General features: G+C 39.8%; 1 protein-coding gene across 3 annotated transcripts in view; it reads left to right on the forward strand.

Moving 5' to 3' along the window:
- ERICH6 (glutamate rich 6) overlaps window positions 1-20390 on the forward strand; it is a 35574-nt gene that overhangs the window by 13735 nt on the left and 1449 nt on the right. Inside the window, exons 7-14 of one of the 3 annotated variants that reach the window (XM_035278284.3) lie at window positions 1676-1774; window positions 3033-3190; window positions 3426-3496; window positions 5167-5312; window positions 9848-9933; window positions 14305-14460; window positions 16571-16799; window positions 20094-20203. In XM_035278284.3, the coding sequence (XP_035134175.3) occupies window positions 1676-1774; window positions 3033-3190; window positions 3426-3496; window positions 5167-5312; window positions 9848-9933; window positions 14305-14460; window positions 16571-16799; window positions 20094-20192 (1044 nt within the window). In that variant the 3' untranslated portion in view covers window positions 20193-20203. The remainder of the gene's footprint in view (window positions 1-1675; window positions 1775-3032; window positions 3191-3425; window positions 3497-5166; window positions 5313-9847; window positions 9934-14304; window positions 14461-16570; window positions 16800-20093; window positions 20204-20390) is intronic. The other 2 variants (XM_035278282.3, XM_035278283.3) reach the window with 2 other exon arrangements.

Below are 20390 nucleotides of genomic sequence, written 5' to 3' on the forward strand. Positions count from 1 at the left end.
CCTCAACACCCAGAGATGGGTCTGACCATGAGGAAGGCCTTGAGGCCCCTCCCAAAAGATGTCCCTGAACTGGCACTTGGATGAGGGTGGCTCCTCCTGCTCCCCAGCAGGTCTTTCAGGTCTCGTGTTGATGCCAATCTAGTAGGGGAAGCAGCAGCTGGCTTGCCCAGCTCTTCTCTCTAGCCACGCCCCCTTCAGGTGCAGATCCCTACTCCCCTCATGGTCTGTTTTTTTGAGATGGAGTCTCACTCTGTTACCCAGGCTGGAGTGCTAGAATGCAGTGGCACAATCTCAGCTCACTGCAACCTCCAACTCCTGATCTTCCCATCTCAGCCTCCCTAGTAGCTGGGACTACAAGCATGTACCACCATGCCTGGCTAATTTTTGAATTTTTAGCAAAGACAGCGTTCACCATTTTGGTCAGACTGGTCTCAAATTCTTGACCTCAGGTGATCCGCCTGTATCAGCCTCCCAAAATGCTAGGATTACAGGTGTGAGCCACTGCACCCAGCCTTTCTCATGGTCTTTTGAAGCATCTCCACCGTGCTTCACCCCAAGCTGAGGGTGAAAGGACGACGGGCTGAGGAGTTCACTACCAAGTCCCTTGTATGAAGCAGGTTGTGAATGGCTTGGCATTGCCCAGCTCTCTTTCTGCCGTACTCCGTCATTTGATAGCTAGCCTAGATTTTCCTCCATCATTTCCCTAATGCAAGACTTCCCTCTCCAAGCATTCTGCTTTTCGCAATGTGCAGTACTTAGCATTGGACAGGTTCAGTGGCCTGAATATGATGGACATTACTCTGGGGTAGTGAATCTCTGGCTGCACTGGCCACCTTAGTCACACTTTAGCCCTATCTTGGGCATTTTTGCCAGTCTCGGAGAATGGCTTCCATGGCAAATACAGATGCCGTGGTGGTGTTAAGGATCTGCAAGTCGTGATCTGGGTCTCTTCTGGAGGCCTGTCCTAAGGCTTGGCTGCTCACCTGCTCAGGAGCCTGTGCAGTCACAGACATGGCCTCAGGCCATTGACATGGCTGCGGTGTATCAGCTCCACATTGAGTCAGCTGAGCCCCTACTCCCAATTTCTCCCATTTTTTGCCTCCCCTCCTCCTCCCTGTCCTGAATTACCTTCACAATACAGACAAAATTCAGAACTCCAACCTAGGCTCCCCTGGAGAAAGGACTCTCATTTATTTTAGAAAGTTGGTCATTGTGCATGGTAGCCTACACAGTAACGTCAAGGCTTTTTCTTACCCGGCACTTCTTGAAAGAGTGACCGATGTTCAAATACCTTAGACCATTTGTATAAAATCCAGTATGTTATCCTTGTCTCTTGCATCTGGGTACACACTAACACATTTCCCTCCCCAACAAGGGACTCTGGTATCCACAGTGAATTCATTTCTTCAACTTTCTTCTTATACAAGGGAGGCATTCTGAGGACCACATACTTCCTAATGTGTTCAGCTCTGCTCTGAGGAATTCCAACAGACAGAGAACTGAAAAACACCACCTCAGGCTCTCAAGCCTCACCAGCCCTTAAATGGAAGTGATACCACATAGTGGCACATCTCATCACCGCTGCTGTTCCATTCACCAACTATGTGCAGGGCCATGCTCTTGCTGCTCCGAGTCTTTGTGGAGACTTCTTTAATTTTTTCCTCTCTCTCTGAAGGATGAAGAGGAGGAGACATCACCTGAATGTGAATTTTGTGGAAGCGATCTAAGAGCATTTTTTTCTAATGAGGGTATTTGCTCTGAAGCAAAAGGGCATGTAAGTTCTAAGGCAGGTTTCCTGTGAAAATAGTGTTATCCTTAAACATATGTAGGATTTTCTCTTGCATCTTTCCCCACATTGTCATTTTTAAAAGTTAGGCTGGGCGCGCTGGCTCACACCTGTAATCCTAGCACTTTGAGAAGCCGTGGTGGGCGAACTGCCTGAGCCCAGGAGTTGGAGACCAGCCTGGGCAACATGGTCAAACTCTATCTCTACTAAACTACAAAAATTAGCCAGCTGTGGTGGCATGCGCCTGTAATCCCAGCTACTAGGGAGGCTGAGGCAGGAGAACTGCTTGAACCCAGGAGGCAGAGGTTGCAGTGAGGCTGAGATTGTGCCACTGCACTTCAGCCTGGGCGACAGAGTGAGACTCTGTCTCCCAAAAAAGTTATGTGTGAGCTGTCAGGGAAATGCAAATCGCAAGCACAATGAGATACCACTTCACACCCTCTGGGATGGGTATAATTTAAAAGACAGATAATAACAAGTGTTGATAAAGATGTAGAGAAATTAGAACCCATATGTACTGCTGAGGGGGAATACAAACTGGTGCATCACTTTGGAAAACAGTCTAGTAGTTCCTCGAACGTTTCAACATGCAGTAACCATATGACCCAGCAATTCTATTCCTAGGTTTATACCCAAGAAAACTGGCAACATATGTCCACACAAAAACTTGTACAAAAATGTTCACAGCTGCATGATTCTTAATAGCCAAAATATAGAAACAACCTGACTGTCCATCAGTGGATGAATGCTGAATGAAATGTGGTATATCCATACCATTAAATATTATTCGGCCATAGAAAGAAATATGAAGTACTGAAACATGTTACCATATGGATAAACCCTGAAAACAGTATGCTAAGTGAAAGAAGCCAGTCTTTCACCTAGCCTGTTGCATGGTTCCATTTCATAAAGTGTACAGAACAGTCACATTTAGAGAGACAGAATGTAAATTAGTGGTTGCCAGGGGCTGTGAAGAAGAAAGGAAAGGAAGTGACTGTTAGTGAGAATGGGTTTCGGATTCTAAAATTGATTGTAGTGATAATTGTACAACTCTGTGAATACATTACAGCTAATGAATTGTACTTTTTAATGGGTGAATCGTATGGTATGTGAATTATGTCGTAATAAAGCTATTACTAGAATAAAAAGTTATGATAGATTGTTGTCCAAGTCTTAGTCATTTGTATCCCCTCTAATTGTCTTCTTCTAGGACTGATGAGATGAAAGTAACTTCTATGTTTTCCAGGCCTCCTGTTGTATTGCTTTCCAAAATCTGATTGACTATATCTATGAGGAGCAAAGAAAAATTAAACCCCCTAAGGCTGAATTGATCGCTATTAACCCTCATGCAGCCCATGGCAGTGAGGTGGACAGATTCAAGGCAAAAGAAAAAGCCATGCAAAGGTAACACTGAGCCTTTGATACTGAAACTCAGACAGGCCAGCTTAATCAGAGCACATTTTGCAAATGAACCTCAATTTTTCAAGATATGTAATTTTAAAGATGTATTCCCTAGATTCACAAGCAATAACAGATCAAATTGACAAGGGATGGCATTTACGCAGCTGAATTTTGTAGTAGACTGTTTTAAGCTTCAACCACATTTCAGATTTATGCCTAATATTTTTTTATTTTATAGGAAACAGGAGCAACGAATGGCCAGACGTTTTGCAATAATATCAAGGGAACAGACTCATTTCTCTGGAGAAGGTGAGTTCCTCAATGCTGATCTTATAGACCAGCTGTGCAACATCAGAAAGCTCAGATGTTTAACCAAAGATGAAATGGGTGTATTTAAAAAATAGTATTGGCTGGGTGTAGTGGTTCACACCTGTAATCCCAACACTTTGGGAAACCAAGGTGGGAGGATCACTTAAGTCCAAAAGTTTGAAAACAGTCTGGGTAACATAGTGAGATCCCATCTCTATTAAAAATAATAATAATAATTAGTAGTATTGAAGTTTTTAGTTCCAAGTATAGTATAGGCTGCATCGGTCAAAATGGCTCAGAAAACCTAGCGTTTCCAGCCTTCTGGCCTTTGGAGTTTTCAGTCTTCATCTCATTGTTATTATTCATTGAAATAAATTAGCAACACCTATAGAGCACTTTACAGATAATCGCAAAAAGCTTTCAAGTCTCATATTTTATTAAGCATACTTTCCATTTTGTTTTCAAGCTTGGATATGGAAAATCTGTCAAAAATGAGTCTGCTTATTTTGTTCATCTATTAGTTGTGTAAGCTGGCTGGCCAGTATCACTGTAGTACTGGTACCGTTGAAGAAACTGTGAGTTTAGAATCGGAAGTCCTGGATTTATATCCGTGCTTTTCTCCTCACAGGCTGTCTGATACAGGGTAAATGATTTAATCTTCCTAGGCATCAGGCTCCTCCTCTACCACCCAGAGCTACTGAAAAGATACTTAGATGGGAGCTAAGCTATGAGGACGCAAAGGCATAAGAATGATACAGTGGACTTTGGGGATTTGTGGGTAAAGGGTGGGAGGGTGGTGAGGGATAAAAGACTACACATCACTGCTCAGGTGATAATTGTGCCTAAATCTCAGAAATCACCACTAAAGAACTTATTCACCTAACCAAACACCACCTGTTCCCCAAAATCCTACTGAAATAAAATAAAAATAAAAGCTGAACTGCCAAAAAAAAAGAAAAAAGAAAAACAAAAATGCTTAGAGAAGATATATTTTTATTTATTTTTGTAACTAGATCCCTAATATAAAGTTTCTTGATATCCAACTCTTTAGAGTGTCAGTTCTACAGGAACTAAAAGCCAGAAAGTTCCACTTAACGAAAATTGTCTTTTTTTTTTTTGAGACAGAGTCTCACTCTGTCACCCAGGCTGAAGTGTAGTGGTGGGATCTTGGCTCACTGCAACTTCTGTCTCCTGGGTTCAAGCGATTCTCCTGCCTCAGTCTCCTGAGCAGCTGGGATTACAGGCACACACCACCATGACCAGCTAATGTTTGTATTTTTGGTAAAGATGGGGTTTCACCATGTTGGCCAGGCTGGTCTCAAATGCCTGACCTCAAGTAATCTGCCTGCCTTGGCTTCCCAAAGTGCTGGGATTACAGGTGTGTGCCACTGAGCCTGGCCTCATTTTTCTTCTTTTAACAAAGGAATGTTCTCATTTTTTGACAAAAGAAGCCCCTAACTGATTTAACGAAGGCTGACATTTTTCTTTCTTTCCTCCTCTTCATATGTAAAATGGGGATAATAGCATTTTTAAAGATGATGAAAAATTCAGATATAAAAATGTCTTATGAATCAGTGCATTCATATTGGGATTTGAAATTTCATTTTAGAAAAGAGGCTTTAGAAAATTTTAAACATATATGTGTTTCTATGTGATTCTTTTCCCATTAGATTTAAAGCGCTTAAAAACAATTTCTTATCAACTTTCTGTGGATATTCCAGAAAAACCGACAATAGATGATATAATATTTGATTTTCAACTAAAAAACAGTAACATGTCCATCATTTGTTGTGATTCCCGGATGGCATGTGGAAAGGTAATGAACTTGTAATTTTTTTACTTGCTATTAAAAAAAATAAGTTTTACCTAAAATTATAAAATCTTTCATGAAGCTTGGCTACATGACGCATTTAACTAGTTGTTAAAAAGAATTAGCACAGGCTTGGCCTTTTAACTTATACTAGACTTTATAACAATGTCTTATGTTTGTATTAAGGGCTTTCTTACTTTAAAATGTAAGTGTTGCATATTAAAGAACATTTGGAACTCATAGAAAATTAAAAAGAAGGGAAGAAAATTACCAAAAGTTCCCAATCACTTCTTCCAGAACGTTAATATTTCAGTACTTTCTAGAGTTACACTGCCCACTATGGTAGCAATACTACATTGAGCTGTTTAGATTTAAATTAAATCAAAAATGTAATTCCTCAATCACACTAGCTATTCCACAAGTCTTAGATAGCTAACATGTAATTAGTGGCTACTGCACCACAGTGAAGATGGAGAACACTTTTCTCGTAATCAAGTTATATTAGCACTGTTCTAGATCGTTTCCCTTGCATACGTTTTTGTTAACATATTTATAATTCTATCATATATATAATTTTAACCTCTTTTTTAGCTTGATTATAAAAACAAATTTTCCAAGACTAGGTACAGTGGCTCACATCCCAGCACTTTGGGAGGCCAAAGTGGGTGGATTGCTAGAGTCCAGAAGTTCAAGACCAGCCTGAACAACAAGACAGAACCCCATCTCTACAAAATATAGAAAAATTAGTTGTGCATGTTTGCACACACCTGCAGTTTCAGCTACTTAGGGGGCTGAGGCGGAAGGATCCCTTGAGCTTGGGGGCAGAGGTTGCAGTGAACTGAGATTGCACCACTGCACTCCAGCCTGGGTGACAGAGCAAGACCCTGTCTCAATTTTTTTAAAATGCATGATATTATATAGTTTACATTATTTTAATAGCTATGTAATTTTTCATGTAGTTTAACCCATTCTTCTGTTCCTGGACATACTGATTCTTAACAATTTTTTTGCTATACTAAATAGCATTTCTTTAAATATCCTTGTATGTAAGTACATTTCTATAGTATCGTTCCTCAGAATAGATTTCCCAACATTAAATTACTGAGACCTGGTTTGTTTCTTTTGGGAAGTACAGAATTTAAGGGGTAAACCAGGAAAACTGGCTTGCACCTGTAATCCCAGCTATTCAGGAGGCTAAGGTGGAAGATAACTTGAGGCCAGAAGTTTGAAACCAGCCTGGGCAGCATAGCAAACCCCATCTCTAAAAAAAAATTTTTGTCTGGGCGTGGTGGCTCACGCCTGTAATCCTAAAACTTTGGGAGGCCGAGGCGGGTAGATTGCTGGAGCTCAGGAGTTTGAGACCAGCCTGGGCAACATAGTGAAACCCCATCTCTACTAAAATACAAAAAATTAGCCAGGTGTGGCAGCATGTACCTGTAATCCCAGCTACTTGGGAGGCTGAGACAGGAGAATTGCTTGAACCTGGGAGGCAGAGGTTGCAGTGAGCCAAGATCACGCCAATTCACTCCAGCCAGGGTAACAGAGTAGGACTCTTTCTCAAAAAAATTTTATTATTATTATTATTTGTTGTAGTTGTTAGCACAATATGTGACATTTAGATAGCAAAAAAAATTATTTTTAATGAATTAGCTGAGCATGGTGGCACATGCCTATAAGCCCACCTATTTGGGAGGTTGAGGCAGGAGGATCACCTGAGCTGAAAGTTTGAGGCTGCAGTGAGCTATCATGTACTCCAGCCTGGGTGACAAAGCAAGACCCCATCTCAAAACAAACAAACAAAAAAAAAAAAGAAAGAAAGAAAAGAAAGTAAGGGTGTCAGTAAACCCAGGTGCCTGACAGAAGTAAATCCAAACTGTCTTTGGAGGAAGTCACGAATTCAACCTTCAAATCACATCTACAAATTATTTTTCAAGTTCAGTTATAGCACACAGTAAAAGTCAAACAAGAACACAAGAAAACTTAACACTACAACTAAAAACCCAGAGGAATAATATCCAATAAGAAGAGACCTGAAAAGACTTTGGAAAATGAAGAAGTCTAACTGTGTTAATGAAAATAAAAGATCAGCTGAAGCTATATGAAGGAAACAGGAAACTATAAAGTCAGGTAGCAGATTTAAAAAGAAGAAAATGAACTGAAATGAAAAATGCAACAACTGAAATGAAAAATAAAACAATTGAAAATAAAAATTTAAAAGATGAGAGTTAAAAGCAGGTTAAACTAAAGAAAGAGCTAATGTCCAAGACGAAAGGTTGAAAAGAAAAAATATCAAAATTTATTATGGGGATTAAAAAAAAGAAATACAAGAGAGAGTGTATAATACAAAAATAAAATGAAAGGTTTAAAGTGCACTTATTCAAAATACCAGAAGACAAGAAAAAAAGATATCAGGAAGAGGTAATATTTTAAAAGATAATGGATGATAACTGTTCAAAACTGATAAAAGAGACCAATCCACAGGTTTAAGAATCCCAGTGATTTCAAGCAGTATGAGAAAGAAAAAATGGAGAAAACCAAAGACAGAAAGAAAGAAAGAAAAAGAGAAAGAAGAAAGAAGAAAGAAAGAAAGAAGAAAGAAAGAAAGAAAAAAGGAAGGAAGGAAGGAAGGAAGGAAGGAAGGAAGGAAGGAAGGAAGAAAGAAAGAAAAAAGGAAGGAAGGAAGGAAAAGAAATCTTAAAAGTAGCAGAGGGAATAAAAGTTCAGCATTCAGGTTACGTTGAAAAGTAAACAGACTAGCAGATGACCTCCCAACGGCCAACAATAGAGGCTCAAAGGCAATGGAATGTCTTAAGTGTGGTGAAAGAAAACAATGGTCAATCTAGAATTCTCTACCCAGTTAAAATGTATTTCAAGAAACTGTAAGATAGGTCAGATGCAGTGGCACACACCTGTAATCCCAGCACTCTGGGAGACCAAAGCAGCCATATCACCTGAGGTAGGGAGTTTGAGACCAGCATGGCCAACATAGTGAAACCCCATTTCTACTAAAAATACAAAGATTAGCCAGCTATGGTGGCACACACCTGTAATCCAATCTACTTGAGAGGTTGAGGCAGGAAAATCGGTTGAACCCAGGAGGTGGAGGTTGCAATGAGCCAAGATCATACCACCGCACACCAGCCTGGGCAATAGAGCAAGACTCTGTCTCAAAACAAAACAATAAAAAAAAAAGAAAAGTGAAAATGTAAGATAAAGATAAGAGGATCACTTTATAAGATAAAGATAAAGATGATCTCTTTTATAATTAATAAAATTTCAATCTACCAGGAAGATCATTATAAAATATGTTGTCCTTACTAGCACAGCCTCAAAAATATATGAAGCAAAATTTCACAGAAGTAAAAGGAGAAATAAAGAAAACCATATTCATAATGAGATGGTTTAGCCTACTTTTTTTTTTTTTTTTTTTTTTTTTTGAGACAGAGTCTTGCTCTGTTGCTCAGGCTGGAGTGCAGTGGCGTGATCTCAGCTCACTGCAACCTCTGCTTCCCAGATTCAAGTGATTCTCCTGCCTCAGCCTCTCAAGTAGCTGGGATTACAGGTATGTAATCCCACTGGCCACCATGCACAGCTAACTTTTGTACGTTTAGTGAAGACAGGGTTTTACCTTGTTGGCCAGGCTAGTCTTGAACTTCTGACCTCAGGTGATCCACCTGCCTTACCTCCCAAAGTACTGGGATTATGGGTGTGAGCCACTGTGCCTGGCCCTACCTCTTTCAGGAATTACTAGACCAAAAAAAAAAACAAAACAAAAAAACAAGGATGGGGGTGCAATCCATTTAACAAATTGCCCTAATGTTCATGGATAGGCAGAGGAAATATTTTAATGATGACACTCTTTGATCAGATTACTCTTTCCAGAGTGATCTATAGCTCCAATACAATCTCAGATTCTAACAAGATTGCACATGTGTGTGTATTGGGGGAAGGGAAGTCTCGACAAGTTGATTCTCAAATGTATGTGGAAATATAGAGAACCTAGAGTAACCAAAGCACTCTTGAAGAAGAAGAGGCCGAGGAGAGGAGAATGTGTTCTACCAGATATTAAGACCTATTACAAAATATAGTAATTAAAAGAGTATAGTATTGTGGCAGGACAAACAAGAAAATCCATATACATAATAGAGTCCAGAAACAGACTCATGCACGTGTGAATATCTGATTTATGACAGCAATGGCACTGCACTTTGTGCTGGGGCTGGGTTTTATCTGCTTTTGTTTTGTTCTTATAGTAACCGTGTATAAAGTTAAAAAAAAAAAATTCAAATAGACATGTAATGTCAGATTTCTACCAGAAGGATTTTTTTTTTTACCAGAAGGATTTTTATCAAGTTATACTTACAAGGGTTAGGGACAATCTATACATAATTGGTAAGGACTGTCTCCTGTTGTTGAGCATGGCCAAAATTTAAATTAAGAAATGATTTGCATCACTGTCTAGTAACCAGCTGATGTGCGTTGTTGTCGTACTTACTACTTTATATCTGAAACAAGTGTCTTTTCTTTTCTGTCGTGTATAGGTTGTGAGGAATGAGCTCTTAGAGAAGCACTACAAACATGGGAGCAAGTTTCTGACTTCATTTCCAGATGGGACAACACAAATATTGTATCCTCTTTCAACAAGCTATTTTTATTGGCTTTATTACTTTAAAAAAAAAAACAGGAAGTTAAAGAAAGAAAATATAGGACCGGACGCAGTGGCTCACACCTGTAATGCCAGCACTTTGGAAGGCTGAGACAGGCAGATCACTTGAGCTCAGGAGGTTGAGACCAGCCTGGGCAATATGGCAAAACTCCACCTCCATAAAATATTAGTTGGGTGTGGTGGCACATGCTTGTAGACCTAGCTACTTGGGAGATTTGAAGTAGGGGGATCACCTGTGCTCAGGAGGTGGCAGCTGCAGTGAGCTGAGATTGTGCCACTGCACTCCAGCATGGGCAACAAAGTGGGACCCTGCCTCAAAAAACAAACAACAAAAACAGAAAAACATAAAGATCCAGTGTAACTGAAAAATAGAAATTTTAATTAAAAAGACAAATAAATAGAAAGATAAAGGAAAACTGTAAAGAAACTATATTGGCTGAGCATGGTAGCACATACTTATAATCCCAGCACTTTGGGAGGCTGAGGCAGGAGGATTACTGGAGTCCAGGAGTTTAAGCTCAGCCTGGGCAACATAGTGAGTTCCCATCTCTACAAAAAAAAAAAATTAGCCAGGTGTGGTGGTGCATACCTGCAGTCCCAGCTACTTAGGATGATGAGGTGAAAAGATTGCTTGAGCCCAGGAGTTCAAGGCTGCAGGGAGTCATGATCATGCCACTGCACTCCAGGCTAAATGACAAAGCAAGACCAAGAAAGAAGAAGGAAGGAAGGAAGGAAGGAAGGAAGGAAGGAAGGAAGGAAGGAAGGAAGGAAGGAAGGAAGGAGGGAGGGAGGGAGGGAGGGAGGGAGGGAGGGAGGGAGGGAGGGAGGGAGGGAGGGAGGGAGGGAGGGAAGGAAAGGGAAAGAAAAAAGGAAGGAAGGAAGGAAGGAGGGAGGGAGGGAGGGAGGAAGGAAAGGGAAAGAAAAAAGGAAGGAAGGAAGGAAGAAGGGAGGGAGGGAAGGAAGGAGAGGGAAAGAAAAAAGAAAGGAAGGAAGCAAGCAGGCAGGCAACTACTACCCTCAAATTCTACCACCCAGAGAAAAGTTGTTAGCATTTTATTACTATTGTTTTTTTAAGACAGGGTCTCACTGTGAGGCCCAGGTTAGAGTATAGTAGCATGATTATGACCCACTGCAATCTCAATCCCAGGGGCTCAAGCAGTCCTCCCACCTCAGCATCCTAAGTAGATGGGACCACAGGCATGCACCACTACATCTGGCTAATTTTTTAAATTTTTGGTAGAGATACAGTCTCTCTATGTTGCCCAGGCTGGTCTTGAACTCCTGGGTGCAAGCAATCCTCCCTCCTCAGCCTCCCGAATGGCTGGGATTACAGGTGTGAGCCACTGAATATCTGGCCAGCATTTAAAAACATGATTTTTTTGCTATTCTGAACACACTTCCTATGAAGTAGCCCTGCTTCCCAAGGAGCAGAAAAAAAAAAAAGAAAGAAAAATAAATAAATAAAAACATATGGTTTCGTTTGTTTGTTTTTTGAGACAGAGTCTTACCCTGGCTGTAGTGCAATGGTGGGATCTTGGCTCACTGCAACTTCCACTTCCCAGGTTCAAGCAATTTTCCTGCCTCAGCCTCCAAAGTAGCTGGGATTACAGGCACACACCGCCAAACCCAGCTGATTTTTGTGTTTTTAGTAGAGACAGGGTTTCGCTACATTGCCCAGACTGGTCTTGAACTCTTGACTTCAGGTAATCTGCCTGCCTCAGCCTCCCAAAGTGCTGGGATTATCCCTCCCAAAGTGCTGGGATACTATATATTTGCATATATATACATACATATAAACTGATTCTTTAACTGTTTATTCATATTTTCTGATTCCTTTACATGATATTATACACTAACATTATGAATATATAATATGCAATAAACATACATAATTTTCCCCCCAAAAAATCCAATTTTATACCTGAATTGAAACTTAGAAACACCATTTTATACCTGAATTGAACACCATTTTATAACCAGTTTATACCTTAACTGAAACTTAGCAACACCATTTTATAACCACATAGTACTTCATTATATAGATGTACTACAATTCATTTAACCTATTAGGTGATTTCATAATTTTTGCTATTATACACAGCAGCTAAATAAACAGCTTTGGGCATACTTTGTGGCATAGCTGCCACTTATTTCCTTGAATTAAATGCCCAGGGGTTGAGGCTGGGCATGGTGACTCATGCCTATAATCCCAGCACTTTGAGAGGCCACAGTGGGCAGACTGCTTGAGCTCAGGAGTTTGAGGCCAGCCTGGGCAACAGAGTGAAAGCCTGTGTCTACAAAAAATACAAAAAATGAGCCAGGCATGGTGGTGCACACCTGTAGTTTCAACTACCTGGAAGGCTGAAGTAGAAGGATTGCCTGAGCCAGAGAGGTTGAGGCTGCAGTGAGTGCAGTGAGCTGTGATCGTGCCACTGCACTCCAGCCTGGGCAACACAGCAAGATCCTGTCTCAAAAAATTAATTAATTAAACATATAGGGGTAGAAATTCCGGATGAATAATTTGTACCTTTTAAAGTTTTGATAGATGTTGCCATCCTTCCATCCCAGAAAATGTATACCAGTTTTCACACCCATGAGTGGTAGACAATTTTTAATACCAAAATTCAATATCCATTTCATGGAACACTAAGTTATGGATCACTTGGACTTTCTGACTGATAGCTATGTCATTCATTTAATATTTAAACTTTTTGAGCTTTTCAGATCTTCATAATATCTGTTGAAAGTAAAAACAAGAAACCAAAAAATGAGGAAGCCTTTTCATGAACTGAGAGCCTTCCCTTGTAGAAGAAAGTCATTTTTAGACATCATTTCCTAAGTGTTTACTCAAACCCCAATAATATACCAGAAAAATGACTTTTGAAGCATAGGAAGCATAATAAAGTTTTAGCTCCCTAGGCCTATGAGAGTGTGTAGGTTTTGTTTTAATTACATCAATAAATTTTAAATTATTTACCTGACCTAAAACATTTTTTTAAGTTTTTAGAGACAGAGTCCTGCTATGTCGCCTAGGCTGGCCTCAAACTCCTGGGCTCAAGTGATCCTCCCAAGTGTCTCCCAAGCAGCTGGGACTACAGGCTGTGGCTGTATAAAAACCATATAAAAATATATGGTTTTCCAACTTTTATTATTAATCATTTCATGCCCTGACTTTATTTTATTCTTCTTCTCTTGAAGGCTGTGGCTGATTTGCAAAATGATTTAGAATCAATCTTGTGTTTATTTCTGGACTTCTAATCAGCCTGGCTATGGAAATGAGTATTAACTGTTAGTGAATTATCCTCAGTATATTTATTATTTTTGATGCTACTGAAAATAGAATTGCTTTCTTAATCTCATTTTTAGAATGTCCACTGCTAGTCTATAGAAATACAATTTATTTTTGCATATTGATCTTGTAGCTTACAACCCGGCTGAACTCATTTATTGGTTTTAATACATTAGGAATTCCTTACGATTTTCTATATACAAGAACATGTCATTTGGTAATAGATACAGTTTTACTTCCCTTTTCAATCGGATGCTTTTCATTTCCCTTTTTTCCCTAAACTTCCGTGGCTAGAACATCTATTAATAGTGCAATGTTGAATAGTGAATGTAGTAAGAGTAGATATTTTTGTTTAGTTTCTGATCTTAAGAAGGAAGCACTGATTCTTTCATCATTAAGTATGGTTTTGATTGTGGATTTTTTTAATAAAAAAATTAAAATTCTAAAGATTAAAAAAATCATTTTGTAGAAACAGGGTCCTACTATATTGCTCAGGCTGGTCTTGAACTCCTGGGCTTCAACAATCCTCCTGCATTGGCCTCCCTGAGTGCTGGGATTACAGATGTGAGCACCCATGCCCAGCCCAGCTGTGGACTTTTTGTAGATACTCTTTATCAGGTTGAGGACATTCATTTATATTTGAAATCCATTGAGTCTTCTTACTATTAAGAGGGTTGAAGCTTGTCAAATGCTTTTTCTATGTCTATTAAGATGACCGTGTGTTTTTGCTCTTTATTCTATTAATATGGTATATTACATTAATTTATTTTCAGATGTTAAACCAACCTTGCATACCTGGGGTAAACCCTACTTCATCATGGTGCATAATCCTTTTTCTATTGGGACAGTTCATTTGCAAGTTTTTTGTTGAGGATTGCTGCATTCTGATCCACATATAAAGCATAACATTTTTTGTGTATTTATATAGTGCCTCCCATTTTCCGAATGCTTTGTGATTTCAGAGTGCTCTCTCATAAATTAAATTTGTTCCCAGAAGAGTCAAGGAGCATTAGAACAATTTACATGACCTTATCCGATCTCAGCTATCCATCTGGAAACCTAGCCATCATTCGAGTGCCCAACAAGGTAAATGGTTTCACTTGTATAGTCCAAGAAGATATGCCCACTAACCCTCCTATCCTGGCAGTACTGGATTCCTCTGGCAGAAGTTCCTGCTATCATCCCAATGGAAATGTCTGGTAAGCTACTAGGTTCTTTTCATGGTTTTAGTTCTGAGAAAGTTTGTTTTTCTTTTTAAATATTAAGAATGGGTTTAGTAAGATTTATTTAAGTTAGTGGCCTTTAGATGGTAATGTTCAACTCAGAGGCGTTTTTGGTTTACACCATTCCATATGCTTCTCAATGGAAAAATCGCAAGCAACTATAAAAATAAAGCTCATCATATTCTTTCTGTACATAGTAAGAATATATGAACTATATAATTACAACATAGAAAAAAACTTGATAAATGATACGGTAACTCTGGGGATTTGGGATGTTAACTGAGGCAGTCTCCAGAGTCTGTGCCCTGATGATGTCATTCCGCTTCATCTATGGAAACAACTTGTCAGTAGACAGTTGCTATACTATGTTGTTATTGTTTGAGATACATTACTAACTAGTAAGCTTCCTATAGCCACAGCCAAGAGCAATAACATACAAACAAAAGCTCCAGAGACATTAAGATCCGGTCCCAATGTAATCTACTATGTATATACTCTGTGACTTCGTATTGTTTCATTTAGCCCGACAAAGTGAAATTTTGGTTCTAGTTCAAATACAATCTAAACTTTTTGAACTTTTCAAAAAGAGGTCTTTTCCTTTAAATTATATACAGGTATATCAGTCTCATCTCGGGAAACTGCCAGTAATTGGTGATGTTTGTACACTGCTAGTCCTTGAGAAAGTTAGGATATTGACCTATTTGTGTTTTTCATCCACAGCAGTAGTCAATTCATTACCACCATGTATATTGGAAAATTTATACTTATCTTTCAGGATTCTATAGCAATTCTATGTTACCTTTGATGGACTGCTATATTAATTGTCACCAACACTCATTGGTTTCTAGACTGGAAACCAATACGTTCTCCCAGAATGGTTTTATGAAACCCCTGCCCTGTGAACTGAACTCCCAGGCACCCTGACATGGCTCCTTTATACTCTCATAGCCCTCTCTCTGCCTCTTGTGTAGTGAATCCGTTTCCCTTACTGGACTAACATTCCTTGAAGGCACATCCTGAATCTTTGCTACTACATAGCTGTGTATCTGTACCTAGTGTAGACTCAAAGAATGTTTACTAAATAAACAAGGGTCTGATTTATCCAGATAATTTTAGCCAAATATTATTTTCACCCACATTTCAAGATAAAACTATAAATCTTTCCTTCCCAGACACAACAAGATAATCACCTTAGTTTCTCATTTGTGCTTTTGTTATTAGATTACTACCACTGATCAATACTGAGGACATGAGATGTTAGTTAGGGGTCCTCATGGCCAAGTCATCTAGTTTTAAAAAAGTAAATTATTATCAAATTAAGTCAACTTTCTGAGTACCCAGAACTGTATCTGTTGTCTCTCCTCAAGGTGGGGATGGTAAGAGGGTATGAGGAAGAGATAACTGAATAGAATGGCACAGTGATTAGTGCTACCAGATCTCAGATGGTTTGGGCTAAATGTGATACAGTAAAGTGCAAGGCGTTCACACTCTGAAGAGATGGGGTCACCCAGTGGGTCTAAGGTCCACCTTTGCTCTGTCACAGATCTGTTCTCCACTGCAGTGATCAGAGAGGTGTTCCCTGAGCCTCTGCCCCCACACGCAGCCATGATGGGAGGACTCCTGGAAGGACACCTGGCTCCTAGCTGGGCATTGCCAGTAAACAGCTCTCCTGTACTAAGGTCAACACAGTCTTCCCCTGAATTTACAGCCACAGGTCTTTACTTCGGTGTGGTGGAAATCTAAGCACTGGTATTCCCTCCTCTTTCAGGGTTAATCTACTCTTCTGTATCTCACTTTCTTCAGACTAAACCTTCCCTGCTCCCTCGTCATCCTTCCAGACTCTTTCATCCCAGTTTGGTGCTTTGGATCCATTTTAGTTTATCAGTGTGACTCATATTGGATACAGTACTTCGAGTTAGTGTAGAATTTAGTCATAGTATTATCACTCCTAAGATTACCTGACGTTTCTACCACTCATGCTATTCGCTGGCATAAACTATTACTCCCCTTAGCAAGTGACAGGGATAATTCTAGTATTTAATTACAGTGTTACTGTTTATGATTTTTAAATCTCCTTCCTGCCCAGGGTATACGTCAATATCTTGGGAGGTCAATATTCAGATCAAGCCGGCAACAGAATAAGGGCTTGGAATTGGACAAGTTCCATCACTTCCCCACCCTTTGTTTCATTTAAACCTGTCTTTCTGGCTTTGAACCGTTATATTGGAGTCCGAATCCTAGAACAAGACAAGATTTCTATAACTTTTCTAGCAATGGGCCAACAGGCAAGAATCAGTGTTGGAACCAAAGTGAAGGTAGGTACATTTTAAAAAACAGTTTAAAGCATTTAGAATAATAATAAGAGTAAAATAACTTTTGTTAGTTTTATTACTGATAGATTACATAGTGCATAATCTACTGTCCACTAGAATTTTGGAATTCAATGGAAAAACATGCAGTGAAAGCTTCATGTGGAACTGAGGCAGCCTTATTGTTTCTTACTCTGAAATTCCTTTTAGTTCAGACTTAGATTCAAGTAACACTTATTGAGTGTTTGCTTTGTGCCTGAGTAGTGCTACTTGGGGGTTTTGTTTAAAGATTTCATATTGTGTTTATTTTTCTCCCTGCCATGGTAGAAAGCCTTGGGCTGGGTCAGGAGACTTGTTTGAATCATGTTCAAGACCAAACATAAGCCTCGTCTCCTTGGAGACACTTCCCAGATCTCCTAGTCCTTCACCCCGTCAGCCTCGACTACATCCTTCTCTGGGTTTTCTGTGTACTTGCCCCCATCCCTGCGCTTGCTGAACAGTGCTGCCTTTCCTACTGATGGCAAGCTCCTGAAAGAAGGAATCTCTATCCTATTGACTTCTCTCCCAAGGTACAGCCTGAGTACACTCTCAGTGACAGGCCATAATGCACATTGATTAAGAACATGGAATTCAGGTTGCAGATTCTCTGTAGTTTCAAACCTCAGCTCTGCCACTTGCCTGACCGAACTTGAACTTCAGTTCCTTATCCATAAAATGGAATAATGATTCCGACCTTACAGATTGCTGTGAAGATTTGATGAGAATGCAAAGTACTAAGGGTGGTGCTTGGCACTAAATAAAATAATATAGATGTATAGATGGATACAAATAGAGATTGATGTATAGCTATATACATAAATAACACATATCGTGTGTCACTTCAAACAAGGCTCTTAAACTTTGAGGACCTTTGTTTCATTGATTTTCTTTTTTGTTGTTGTTGTTTTTTTTTCAGACGGACTCTTGCTCTGTCGCCCAGGCTGGAGTGCAGTGGCGTGATTTTGGCTCACTGCAACTTCTGCCTCCTGGGTTCAAGGAATTCTTTCAGCCTCAGGCTCCCAAGTAGCTGGGACTAGAGGCGCCTGCCACCACAGGCGCCTGCCACCGCACCTGGCTAATTTTTGTATTTTTAGTAGAGAGGGGGTTTCACCATGTTGGCCAGACTGGTCTCGAACTCTTGACCTCAGTGATCCACCTGCCTCGACCTCCCAAAGTGCTGGGATTATAGGTGTGAGCCACCACACCTGGCCTGTTTCATCTATTATTTATTTATTTTGAGATGGAGTCTCACTCTATAGTTCAGGCTGGAGTGCAGTGGTGCGATCTCGGCTCACTGCAACTTCCACCTCTTGGATTCAAGCGATTCTCCTGTCTCAGTTCTCCTGGCTCAGCCTCCCAAGTAGCTGGGACTACAGGCACACACCACCACACCAGTCCTGTTTCATCGATTTTTAAAGGAAGACATAGCTTCAAAGGTGCCTTCAACTTTTCAGTGTGTGGAAATAGAATCTCAGTAATCAACACAGAAAGGAGTATCTCAAGACCACCAAACAAAGGGGATATTTCAGATTCAGGCACAGAGCGAGGGTCTACAATGTACAGTTACTTTCAGTAAGTCTGGCAACTGCAGTCAAATGTTTAGGCTCCAGACAAACTTCTTTCTTGGTTAGAAATCTGCAACACAGCTTCCTTTGGTTACATTACATTCATAGTAAATACACTCTTACCTAAAACATAAAAATACTTCTCTCTCCTCTCTCTTTCCCCCGCACTTCTTTCCCCCACCCCCCACCTCCCTTCCTCTCCTCACTTAGAAATTAATTTTAATCAAAAAAAGAGTTATTTTTATGAAAAAGGAAGAGTTCATTATTAAAATTTTTTACTTTTCTCATTGTTCTCACAAACACCCTTTAGGTTTTTATTTTTAATTACAAGAGTGACTTGTGAATATATTTTTATATTTAAAGATTTCAACAATACGGAAATATAATTTTTTTTTAAAAAATGAGATTCCCTTCATTTCTTTTTCTATTCTAACTCCCTTCCCCAAAGCAATCACCACCCAAAATTTAGTGTGTATCTTTCTTCTTATTACGTACTTATAAATTATTTTATACATTTTTTTTTAAATTGAGATGGACTCTCACTCTGTTGCCCAGCCTGGAGTGCAGTGGCACAATCTCAGCTCACAGCAACCTCTGCCTCCTGAGTTCAAGAGATTCTCGTGCCTAAGCCTCTTGAGTACATGGGGGTATGGGTGTGCACCACCACACTCAGCTAATTTTTGTATTTCTAGTAGAGATGAGATTTCACCATGTTGGCCAGGCTAGTCTAAGACTCCTAACTTCAGGTGATCCACCTGCCTGGGCCTCCTAAAGTATGGTGATTATAGGTGTCAGTCACAATGCCCGGCCAATTTTATACATCTTTTTAAAAAATAAAAATTAGATAATATACAGATTGTATTGTTGTAGGGGGTTCCTATTTGATTTTGTTTCCCATTTAATGAGTATTGAAGATTTTTTGGTGTCTACATTTTGAAGAATATTGGCAGTCTATTTTATTTTTTAAATTGCTACATATTTCATACATACTATAGTTAATTTCTATACAATTTAATGACTTCTCAGTGGCAGTGGACACAGACGATCTCTTCTCCTGGAATCATTTCTTCCCTTGCTTCCAAGAGACTACTCTCCCCTGATTTTCCTTGTACCTCACAGGCGGTTTCTTCTCATTTTTCTGGCCTGATTACTCTTCACCTCCCCTTTTTCTAATATTGGAGAAACCTAGAGCTTGTCCTCGGGCTGACTTTTCTGTATACTCTCTCCCCAGACGATCTCATTGAGTCCCACGTTCTTAAATATCATCTACATGCTGATAGCCCTTTAATTTGTATCTCCAGGTAGATCTCATATGATCCCAAAACTTGCAAGTCTCTGATTCCAATTCAATATATCCATTTGGATTTATAAGAAGGCATTAAATTTAACACAGGCCAGGCACGGTGGCTCATGCCTGTAATCCCAACACTTTGGGATGCCATAGCAGGAGGATTACTTGAACCCAAGAGTTTGACACCAGCTTGGGCAACATAGGGAGAAATTTTTCTTATTAGAGCCATCATTCACTTAATCTGTAAAAAGTTTTCTGTCACTGTGTGAGATTTGGATTTAAAGATTCTGGCCTATTCTTTGTTCTTTGTTCATCTCACATGCTTTCCTTCCTTGATTCCTTCCTTTCTATGGAAGGAGGAGTGAAATGCAGAAATGAAACTGTAAGTTTTTGCATCTTTTGCAGGTAAGTGGTCACTCAGCTTGCAGAGGGTTCTGCTTGCATTTAACCTGCCCCATAGAGGCTAAATGCCCCTCCGAGGCTGGCCCTGAAGCTGTAGACTGAAAACACCTTGGGTAAGACTGTCCTAGCCAATCCATTCAGGTTTCTGCAGCTACAAGGAGACACTAGCTTTGAATCATCAAAAGCTGTGAGGGAGTGGGGAGAGGAGAGGCCAAAGAGGGGTAATGGAGAGGTTAATTTGGAAAGGCCTCCTGGAGGTAGGGTACATTTAACAGCAGTAAAGAGAGTTGTAGTTTTTCC

The sequence above is a fragment of the Callithrix jacchus genome, chromosome 17, assembly GCF_049354715.1.
Source record: "Callithrix jacchus isolate 240 chromosome 17, calJac240_pri, whole genome shotgun sequence".
NCBI classification, from domain to species: domain Eukaryota; kingdom Metazoa; phylum Chordata; class Mammalia; order Primates; family Cebidae; genus Callithrix; species Callithrix jacchus.